This window comes from Labeo rohita, chromosome 16 (assembly GCF_022985175.1).
Source record: "Labeo rohita strain BAU-BD-2019 chromosome 16, IGBB_LRoh.1.0, whole genome shotgun sequence".
In the NCBI taxonomy this organism is placed as follows: domain Eukaryota; kingdom Metazoa; phylum Chordata; class Actinopteri; order Cypriniformes; family Cyprinidae; genus Labeo; species Labeo rohita.
In genome coordinates this window covers 7,283,760-7,296,190 of record NC_066884.1, presented here as the reverse complement: position 1 = coordinate 7,296,190, position 12,431 = coordinate 7,283,760, and the positions used below count along the sequence as shown (strand labels likewise).

Below are 12,431 nucleotides of genomic sequence, written 5' to 3'. Positions count from 1 at the left end.
TAAATTTTCATCAGTCATTACTCTAGTCTTGTGTCACATGATCAGAAATCATTTTAATATGCTGATTTATTATCAGTGTTGGAAACTGTTGTACTAATTTATATAATAATTATTTATTTATTTGTTTATTTATTTATTACTGTGACAATAAAAGGTTAAAAAGAACAGCATTTTTCAAAATAAAAATGTCTTGTAACAAGATACACTACCATTCAAAATTTTTGGGTCCATAATTTTTTTTTTTCTTTTTTTTTGGAAGTAAATTAATATTTTTTACTCAGCAAGCATGTGTTAAATTGATTGAGAGTAAAGATTCACATTTTTGTTCTTTTTTTTAAATATATTTTAGAATTTTTTTTTCATCAAAAAATTCTGAAGATTCTAAAAAGTATTAATCAGCAAAAGAGTTTCCAACATTGATTATAAATCAGCATATTATATTGATTTCTGAAGGATCATGTGACATTGATGACTTGAGTAATCATGCTGAAAATTCAGCTTTGCATCATATGAATAAAATAAATTTTAAAGCATATTAAAACAGAAAACATTTATTCAAAATTGCAATAATATTACACAATATTTCTGTTGTTTGTCTGTATTTTTGATCAAATAAACGTAGCCTTGGTGAGCATAAAAACTTCCTAAAAAAAACAATGGCAGTGTGTATAAATATATAATTATATATATAAATAACTATAGTAACTAAATAACTACTGTATATAAACGAAGTAAAATATTTTAGATTTTATGAAAATGTATTATATACTTTTATTTTTATATAAAAAACATTTATATATACTACGTTCAAAAGTTGATTTAATATGATATTTTGTATTTATTATATATTATGATTTATTATATTATTATATATTATAATATATTGATAATATTATGTATTATGCTCACCAAGCTATTTATTTGAGCAAAAATACAGTAAACTTTTCAATTTTTTAAAACGTAATTTATTCCTGTCATGGAAAGCTGAATTTTCAGTATCATTACTCCAGTCTTTAGTGTCACACGATCCTTCAGAAATCATTCTAAAATGAAGATTTCTGTTCAAGAAATACATCCTTGCAAAATAAAAGTATTACTTTATAAATGAATAAATCAAACTTATATACACAGTACTTACATATACAGTACTTGTGTACAGCCTGCTTGATCAATAACCAAAGAAGCATGTCAAAATAAAATTTTCTTATCAAAGTGATATGATGTTGTGTTGCAAAAATAAGCACACCCTCCTGAAAATAAAACATTTCTGGTGCAAATCAGAGGCATTTTTTGATCAACAGGTGAGTATGTTGAACCAAAACATTCAAAGAGGAGTCATTTCTTGACTGTTGAAAGTGCTACAAAGCTCAATGATTCATTCAGAAGTAATACTGACAACACTGAAACCACTAGGGAGAGAATCGTCAGGAGGCTTCTTTCTTTGTACAAGAGAGGACAGTGGTAGAAGAGGAATGCCAAATCATTGTTTTAAGTCTGAAAATATAGCTAAAGTAACACAAAAAACTATGGACTTGTGACAAGGACCCTGAAATAACCAGGCCTGCACTTTAAGCTTTTATTTCATGATTTCTTTGCTAAGAAAAAAGCCAAGCAAGTGTCTTGTCACTACAGTAAGAATTGCCTGGCTCCTACAGTGAAGTTCAGTGGTAGTAAAGCTTTTATATAGACATGTATGAGTGCTGAAGGTGTGAGGGAGTTGAGCTTTATCTATGCTGTCATGAATTCACACACCACTGTGTGATTTAATACAATAACTAGAAGATGCTACCTCCTCCTTATCCCTGGCATTTTTTCAACATAATAACTATATACATTGTCTCAAAGTGAAAAAACTTTAAGTATGTGACCCAAACTTAACACTCCTGAGCACCACATTAAAGATCAAGGCACTTAAAGAGGCCATTCTCCAGGATTTATGTGACAATATGTCCTGAACTTGTACACACAATGTCACGTAGGGTCAAAGCAGTATACTTGAAGTTATAGAGGACACAATATTTCATAATAAATTAGGGCTGTCAGTTTAACACAGTAACTTAATTAATTAGTTATGAAAAATAATGTGATTAAAATATTTTAACGCAGTTAACATCCTGGCCCTGCCCCCAGACTTGTACATCATCTTATATTTCATTCAGTTGACAAATATGATGCAGGGCAATAACTGCATAAATGCAGTTATGCCCTAAAATGTAACATATTGGTGCAAAAAAAAGCCCCATATGTGTTTTGTCTCATATAAATATATATCACATTGGCAGCAAGAGCAATATTACACGAGTGCTGATTTTGTCCCGATCTCTCACAAACTTAAAGACGTCCACATCCAGAACTAAATTTACAGAAAATGTACTTACTCCCTTGTCATCCAAGATGTTCATGTCTTTCTTTCTTCAGTTGTGAAGAAATTATGTTTTTTGAAGAAAAACATTTCAGCATTTTTCTCCATATAATGGACTGGTATGGTCCCCCGAGTTTGAACGTGCAAAGTGCAGTTTAAATGTGGCAAACTGTCCCAAATGCAATTGTAAACGATTCCAGTCGAGTAAGAAGGGTCTTATCTAGTGAAACGATTGGTTATTTTCATAAAAATAATACAATTTATATACTTTTTAATCTCAAACGCTCATCTTGTCTTACTCTGCCTGAACTCTGTGCATTCTGGCTCAAGAGTGTGTCAAAGTGAACATGCAAAGATCATCAAATACCCTTAACAAAAAAGATAAAACAGCAATATAGGACGATTTTGAAGTTGACAGAGAACATGAGGTGGGGGTTTTGCGACATACCCTAACTTTCATGAACCAGATCAAAAACAGGGAGAGTAAGACAAGTCGAGCGTTTGAGATTTAAAAGTTTATAAATAGTATTATTTTTATTAAAATAACTGATCGTTACACTAGATAAGACCCTTGTTTCTTACCTGTGATTGCTTACAGCCACATTCAGGATCGTTTGAAGCCACATTTAAACTGGATTTTGCACGTTCAAACTCGGGGCACCATAGCAATCCATTATATGGAGAAAAATCCTGAAATGTTTTCCTCAAAAAAAAGTTCTCCTTTAGTTCTCCTTTAAAGGTGATTTTATACAACAGTTCAGTAAATAAAAAAATTATATTCTGTTATATTTTAAACACTACATTATGTGTTTTGCTCAGTTTTGCAGAGAACATATTAACTTTGAAACTTTGCACGTCTCCAACCAACACAGCGGTGTTTAGTTTCTGAATGAATCCGCGTTTTGAACGAATCGTGTGAATCAATGATTCAAAGGCCAATTCATAAAGAGAGCCACTTACTTCATTCGTGACGTGAATGAATAAGCTGTTTGAACGAACTGAATCGAATGAGTGAATGAGTCTCTTGGTAACAAAGCTGTTTTCGTGACTTTCATTATATGAACAAAAAAATACCGAGATGTTTCTCAAATTATCTTCTTTTATGTTCCATAGTTTATGTTAGGCCATTGCAGCCTAAATGTTTATGTGTAATAAATGACATGTTGAATTTCTAGAGCTACAATTTGTAATGTCTACTTGATACTTTATCATTTAACACAAAAATAGCTTTAAATAATCTTTTGTGGGTATTTTTAAAGTCAAAATTATAATAAGATTAATTCATCAACACATCATGTAATTAATTAGATTAAAAAAATGTTGACTGACAACACTATAATATATTCATCACTGAAAGTTTTGATAAGTGTCAGCGAGTAAATTCAGTAATCCATCAGATCAGGATCCATCAGACTGATTAAAACAGCTCTTAATTGTTCTTTTTGAATGATTAATTACAAAAACTGGCTAATAAGAGTCACTTATTCATGAATTAAACCACACTGGTCACGCTGTAGCTTTTCACTGAATGCTGGGGTGAATGTGAGGGCAGGCATGTTTTGACAGTGTGAGAGAAAATCATCTTTGCGCTAACATCATTACACTCGTCAGGCATAGAGTATTCACTAAGGAGAACAGATCAGTGCTGGAGACGGCAGCTCAACTCCTACACTTTAAGCAAAACTTGAAGCTCCTCGCTGTTTTGCAGACTTTTGTTTCCCCAGAGGACGGAGGAGAAGCAGGGGTCTTATTAATGACTAACCTGAGGACTCCTCCGTAAGTTAACTTTTGTGCAACTTCGGAGCCGTTGCCACTAGAAAAGTCGAACGCTGACTCACCTTGCCGTCTGTGATGTACTTGCAGTTGATTTTGAGGAACTTCTCTGTCAGCGCTTCTTCTTCCTCCGAGGTGGAAGAAACCACACGGGAGTGCCGCAGGGCGGAGAAGACAGGAGGGGCAGAAGCATCGGAGCGAGGTGGACCATTGGAGTCCTGAGAGACAGAAACGGGACAGATCACAGGGAGAAATGAAGAAACAAAAGCCACTCACCCACATCACATTGTCCCCATTACATAAAAATGACTTTGGTTATTATATGACGAATAAGTTTTGATACAATGGCTGAGCAAATTTGACCAACGTAATCGATCTCTCTATATTTTTTTCCTCTTTTACAAAGTCAATTCACCTTTTTTTTCTATAGTGCTTTATACAAAACAGAGTGTAGCAAAAGCAATTTGACCCTAGACCACAAAAACAGTTGTAAGTAGCACAGGTATATTTGTAGCAATTGCCAACAATACATTGTTTGGGTCTAAATTATCAATTGTTCTTTTATGCCAAAAATCAATAGGATATTAAATAAAAATCATGTTCCATGAAGACATTTTGTAAATTTCCTACCGTAAATATATCAAAACTTAATTTTTGATTAGTAATACGCATTGCTAAGAACTTGATTTGGAAAATTTTAAAGGTGATTTTTTTCAATATTTTGATTTTTTTGCACCCTCAGATTCCAGATTTTTTAAATAGTTGTATTTTGGCCAAATATTGTCCTATCATAACATCATTGGAAAGCTTATTTAACTTTTCCTTTTTTAAAAAAATTACCCTTATGACTGGTTTTGTGGTCCAGAGTCACAATTATAGAAACGAAACTATGGAGACAGTTCAGATTCTGCCGTAAAGAAGCTCTGAAAAACAAAAGTGTCTTTATTTAGCTCAACTTAGTTCAGATCAATGACAGTGTGAAGTTAATCATTCAGCAGCTCTACAGAAAACAGTAGTGCCATCATCCAGCTTTATTCAGTTCAAGTTTCTCATCAATTGAGAGTCAATGCGGTAATATCGATACAAAGTTAAAATGAAAGTTAAGTGTCTTTCATAATGCAACTAAGCAAACCAAAAAAACACAGTGGCAGGGAACCCAAAGAGATAATATCAGGTGACAGAAATTGAGAAAAAAAAAAAAAAAAAACCTTGGGAGAAACAAGGATCAGTTCTCCTTCTTTGGTCTAAGCGAACAAAAATGGTATGCTATTGATTGAGGTACGTCACAATGTCGTTAGGTGTAAAAATGATGAGTTGAATAGTCACAGAAATGCTAGAAAATCATGGGTTTTACTATTGGAGCCAATTCATTTGGGCAAATGATTTGATTTTCAAATGGGAATGCAAAAATTATACTTCTTGTAGTTTCCATTCACCACCACAGAACTATGAAGACTTCTGCTTATGAAACCCTGGCAATGTGAAAAAGGGTCTATCACAACAGCTACTGTTACTGCAGTAAAATCATAATAAATTCATACAGGACCTGCAGATTTTTTAGTTTGACAATAGTGTTGGTTTATACCACAGTTGTACTGTGTAAAATAACTGCAGAAACTATGGTAATTTGGTGGAAACTATGACTGTAGGAAAGAAAATTGCAAATAAGATCTCTAATATTTTAGTCTTTTTTCAAGAAATGAGATAATATTGAGAGTAAACTGTGCTCAGATTTGCCGATATGAAAATTCTTTGCATCACAGCAATAAATTACATTTTAAAATAAAACAGACATTTTAAATTGTAAAAACATTTCACAATATCACTGTATTTTTGAGTAAATACAGTTTTGGTCAAAAGTTTACATACACCTTGCAGAATCTTCAAAATGTTAATTATTTTACCAAAATTTGAAAGATCATACAAAATACATGTTATTTTTTTATTTAGTAATGACCTGAATAAAGTATTTCACATAAAAAATGTTTACATATGGTCCACAAGAGAAAATAATAGTTGAATTTATAAAAATGACCCCCTTCGAAAGTTCACATACACTCGACTGTGTTGTTACCTGAATGATCCACAGCTGTGTTTTTTTTGTTTAGTGATAGTTGTTCATGAGTCCCTTGTTTGTCCTGAACAGTTAAACTGCCTGCTGTTCTTCAGAAAAATCCTTCAGGTCCCAGAAATTCTTTGTGCATTTTTGTGTATTTGAACCCTTTCCAACAATGACTGTATGATTTTGAGATCCATCTTTTCACACTAAGGACAACTGAGGGACTCATATGCAACTATTACAGAAGGTTCAAACGCTCACTGATGCTTCAGAAGGAAACACGATGCTTTAAGAGCAGGGGGTGAAAACTTTTGAACAGAATGACGATTTTCTTATCTTGTCTAAATATTATATTTTCTCATTTAGTACTGCCTTTCAGAAGCTACAGAAGATAGTTACATGTTTCCCAGAAGACAAGTTTAACTAAGTTAAATTTACCCTGATCTTCAAATTCAAAAAGTTTTCACCCCCTGGCTCCTAATGCATCGTTTCTCCTTTTGGAGCATCAGTGAGTGTTTGAACCTTCTGTAATAGTTGCATATGAGTCCCCCTGTTGTCCTCAGTGTGAAAAGATGGATCACTTAAAAAAAAAAAAAAAAACACACACACACACACAGCTGTGGATCAACACAGTATCAAGAATCAAGTGTGTGTAAACTTTTTAACAGGGTCATTTTTATAAACTCAACTATTATTTTCTCTTGTGGACTATATGTAAACATCTTTTATATGAATTATCTTATTCAGGTCAGTACTAAATAAAACAATAACATGCATTTTGCATGAACCCACCTATTTTGGATAAAATAATTAACATTCTGCAGATTCTGCAAGATGTATTTAAACTTTTGACTTCAACTGTAAACGCAGACTTGGTGAGCATAAGAGACATTTCACAGAGCCCAAAGACTAAACTAAAACTGCATTAGGTCTGGAAAAAAAAAAAAAAAAAAAAAACGAGTCTCCTCCCGGACTCGTTCTGAAACAGGAAACAGCACAGGACCCTGGGTAGTGGTGTGTGTGTTGGAGGAGGCATGAATACTCATAGCCGACAGCGGGAGCAGAGAGTGGGTGCTGGGTCTCCTACAAACACAACCTCCTGCCCACAGCTGTCTGCTTTTCTCCGACACACACTTCCACTCTCACCTCCATGCACAAACGCATCTCTCAGAGCCGACTGGAGCAAACTGACACTGATGCACCAATGCTGGGATACTGACGGCACAAGAGACCACTGACTCTTCATCTCTCCTGCTCTTTCTTTCTCTCTATTCAGATCTGGCAGTGACGGTGTTTACAACAGAGAATCTGACACAACATATTAAAAGGCTTTTGTGAAAATCTCACTACACAATTAGATGCTCACCACTATTGTTTATCTCAGTAATAGTGATTAAAGACAGAGGTACACTACCAGTCAAAGGTTTTAAAACAGTAAGATTTTTAATGTTTTTTAAATGTCTCTTCTGCTCACCAAACCTGCATTTATTTGATCCAAAGTACAGCAAAAAGAGTACAATTTTGAAATATTTTTACTAGTTAAAATAACTGCTTTCTATTTAAATATATTTTAAAATGTAATTTTTTCTTGTGATTTCAAAGCTGAATTTTTAGCATCATTACTCCAGTCACATGATCCTTCAGAAATCATTTTAATATTCTGATTTGCTGCTCAAAAACATTTATTATTATTATAATGCTGAAAACAGCTGAGTAGAATTTTTTCAGGTTTCTTTGATAAATAGAAAGTTTAGAAGAACAGCATTTATCTGAAATAAAAAACTTTTGTAACATTATAAATGTCTTTAAAATCCCTTTAGATCAATTTAAAGCATCGTTGCTTAATAAAACTATTAATTTCTATAATTTGTTATAATTTCTGTTTTATATTTAATATAAGTTCTGGCTAATATTTGTCAGTGATCTGTTCCAGCTCATAATCAAGCTCGAAATCAGCATCAGAACACTATAAATACAGACAACATTTTTCTACATATTCGACACATTTGCAATTAATATTTATAAACCAAACCGCTCTCACAAAATTGTCCCTGACAAGCACAGCTACCGCTGTTCCCGCCCTCTGGCCTCGACATCGCACATCCTGCGTGCCATGACAGAGCGGCCCACCCTTCAGATGCCAGAATAAGCAACCAGAGAGTCAAAACATGCCTTCACGAAACCCTGTTCACAGTTAACACTCCCCGCCTCTTCCAAACACAGTGTCTCCTCCTGTGGCAGCCCAGGAAGAAGGCGTTCGTCTCGCACTGCGCCGGGAGGAAGGATGCCACCGGTGTAACGTGCAGGGAAACGCAAATAGCTTTGTGTATTTCCAGAGCTCTGACGCCGGCTTGCTGTTTATAGCTCGCATCATTATCAAAGCCATTATTAACCACCGGAATACAAGAAAACATCCAGTGTTCCTGGGAAGACGTTGATTGGGAACTTAGTAAAAGTTTAAAAGAACAAACGACGCCTTCCCTGCTTGCTGTAGAGCTAGATTTAGGATTTGGGGAGGGATAAACAGATCTGTATCTGTGCTAGGGATGTGCAAAACTACATATTTATAAAATGAATAGTTTGTGGGTTTGAGAAAGCCCTATAATTAGGCTGGATAGGGTCATGTTTTCCAGACACTAAGCGGACACATTTCTTAAAGACCTTGTAAAATCAAGACAAGAGTTTTGCAGATTGTGGACTAGTATATTATCTGAAATATTAAAAGTTAAAAACTAAAAGTTGACTAAATTAATTTTTAGCACAAATTTCTGTAAAAATTCTTTGGAAGAATGTGCAATGTGCCATGACAAGTCATTCTTACAAATAAAAAATATATTAAAAAACGTAATATAATACATACAAAAATACATATAAATAAAAAAATGATGAGTCATTTTTTTCAAACAAAACATGTTATATAAAAAACAAGTAATTTTATTTAAACAAAAAGGTTATATTAATAAAAAAGCAAGTAATTTTTATGAACAAAAAATATTATATTAAAATAAAAACTGACAAGTAATTTATTTCAAACAAAAAAGTTATATAAATAAATATTTATATATAAATAACTAAATAACTAAATATTTTTTACAATAAAAAAGAAAAGTAATTTTTAAAAAAATTCTATATTCAAATAAAAATCATTTTACAAATAAAAATAAAAAATAATTGAAAATATATAAAAATAAAAAATGACATTTGATGACAAAATTGATGTAAAAAGTCATTTTCATAAGTAAAAATGTTATATAAATAAAAAATGAGTAATTTTTACAAACAAAAAATTACGATAAAAGAAAAAACTAAAAAGTCAAAACCAAATGCCATTTCAAAATAGTCATTTTACAAATACAAATAATACAAAAATAAAAAATTAAGTTTTTTTTACAAACAAAAATATTATATTAAAATTAAAACATCTTTTTTTTTTTTTTTTTAAAAAAATGAAGTAATTTTTACAAAAAATACTATATTAAAATAAAAAATAATTGTACAAATAAAAATGATAAACAAATTTAAAAAAATAATTTAAATGACATAAAAATAAAAGTCATTTTTACAAGCAAAAATGTTATATAAATAAGAAATTTGTAATTTTTACTAACAAAAAATTACAAAAGAAAAAACCCCTGAAAAGTCCAAACAAATGACATTTTAAAATAGTCATTTTACAAATAAAAATAATACAAAAAAAAATTTATAATAATATTTGTACTAAAATTTCATACAAATATAAATGACAAGTAATTTTTTCAAACAAAAATGTTATATAATAAGACAAGTGATTTTTACAAACAAACAAAAAAAAAGCTATATAAATAAAAAGCAAGTCATTTTTATGAACAAAATTTCATATTATTCATATTCATTCATATTATATTAAAATAACTGACAAGTAATTATTTAAAGAAAAAAGTTATAAATAATAATAAAAATAAAATAAAAAAATATTTTTTACAAAAAAAATGTAAATAAAAAAATAATTTTACAAGTAAAAATAATACACAAATAAAAAATTAAAAGTGAGTTTTAGCAAAATTATATACAAATAAAAAAATGACAGGTCATTTTAACAAACAAAAAATAAATAAATAAAAGTGAAGAAGGTGGCTCAAACTATTCAGCCTAAATTCAGATAAAAAACAAAAATAACAACTTTGAAATGATGCTGGGATCAATTCTGTTGTACAACCTAAAATGTTTCTCAGTTCGTCCATTATTAAAATAAATGACATCTAATGCACTTATTTGTCCCAGTAGCAGCCAATAATGACATCCACTGCTAACAGACTGACTCTTGCACAGGTGGTCAATTCATAAACAACATTACCGCACCAGATCACAGCAATCAATGCAACTCAATTACTGCGACGCAAGGACTGACAGAGCACAGGCCAGACTCACGCACACAGCGCTGAACAACAAGAACAACAACAGCAGCTTCTAAATTCATGCATTTAGTGCTTCTCCAAGAACATCTCATGATTGTTACCAAACCACATCAAAGACACCGTGGGAGAGACAGACCAGCAGAAGCTGTCCTCTGGCTGGGTGACGTTTCTATCTGACACGGAGAAAGAGTTTAAAAGTTTATCTTAATGTCCTCTAGGCCATCTGGAGCTTACCTACGCTGGGCTGGTTTCACACGGCTTCAGCCTGGAGGAGACCATGGATGGATTTAGAGTCTAAGCCTGGAAAAAGGCCACTAACCCTGACTGCGGGGCTGCACATGTGGGTGGCTGACATCCATGTGATCATCAGACCACCGCCGGACGGCTCTACACACAGAGCTGTTCAACTTCACACACAGCTCATGTTCATGACTCATGTGCTATTAGTCTGAAGCAGTAGATGGGCACTCAATATCTACGCTGGCAGCTGACTCTAATATTAATGGAGATCAACAACAGCACTTTGAATTAACTGTCATCTGCGGATTTGTTTATGAAATATTACGACAACAACCTGCAGCTCCATCTGGTGACCAGAAGTGAGTTCTGCAGGGGAAAGCCAAAAAACTACCTGACAGATGTCACTGAAATAGGTGTCTAGATTTTGCCTGGAGCCATTACAGCCTTAGATTCAGAAATTATTTGTTTCTATGGCAACGTGCAAGATCCCAAAATGGATCCATATGTAGTTTTGTTGTTATTGGAAGCAAAATACTTAAAGAGTGCATTAATTTATCTCTGTGTGCTAGTAAAATCTTTAAGGAGAAACGAAAGTGGAACTGGATATCTTGAATTGACATACAGTAAAATACGACACATTACCTTAAAAAAAAATGAGGTTGGTAAGAGTAAGAGATCTCTTGTGCTCACAAAGGCTGCATTTATTCGATTAAAAATGTGGTAATATTGTGAAATATTTTTACAATTTAAAATAACTATAGTTGAGCTCAAAAGTTTACACCCCTCCCCCCCCTCAGAATGTGCAAATGTTAATTATTTTACCAAAATAAGAGAGATTATACAAAATGCATGCTATTTTTTTTTGTACTGAGCTGAATAAGATATTTCACATAAAAGACATTTACATGTAGTCCATAAGAGAAAATAATAGTTGAATTTATAAAAATGACCCAGTTTAAAGATTTTTAATACTGTGTTGTTACCTGAATGATCCACAGCTGTTTTTTTTGTTTAGTGATAGTTGTTCATGAAACGTTGTTTGTCCTGAACAATTAAACTGGACGCTGTTCTTCAGAAAAATCCTTCAGGTCCCACAAATTCTTTGGTTTTCCACCATTTTTGTGTAGGGTGGGGTGAAAACTTTTTGAATTTGATGTAAATTTAACTTATTTTGTTTTCTGAGAAACGTAAGTATCTTCTGTAGCCTCTGAAGGGCAGTACTAAATGAACAAAAAATGTAATATTTAGGCAAAATGAGAAAAATGTGCACATCTTCATTCTGTTCAAAAGTTTTCACCCCCCTGGCTCTTAATGCATTGTTTTTCCTTCTGAAGCATCAGTGAGTGTTCAAACCTTCTGTAATAGTTGCATATGAGTCCCTCAGTTGTCCTCAGTGTAAATAGATGCATCTCATAAATCATACAGCCATTGTTGGAAAGGGTTCAAATACACAAAAATGCTGAAAAACCAAAGAATCTGTGGGACCTGAAGGATTTTTCTGGAAGAACAGCGGGCAGTTTAATTGTTCAGGACAAACAAGGGACTCATGATCAACTATCACTAAACAAAAAAAAAAAATATATAATTCAGGTAGGAACACAGT

General features: G+C 32.6%; 1 protein-coding gene across 4 annotated transcripts in view; it reads right to left on the bottom strand.

Moving 5' to 3' along the window:
• The window catches only part of oxr1a (oxidation resistance 1a), a 195,150-nt gene that overhangs the window by 30,513 nt on the left and 152,206 nt on the right, over nt 1-12,431 (bottom strand). For all 4 annotated transcript variants that reach the window (XM_051132043.1, XM_051132042.1, XM_051132045.1 and 1 more), the window contains one exon: nt 4,201-4,353. In XM_051132043.1, coding sequence (XP_050988000.1) covers nt 4,201-4,353 — 153 coding nt within the window. The remainder of the gene's footprint in view (nt 1-4,200; nt 4,354-12,431) is intronic.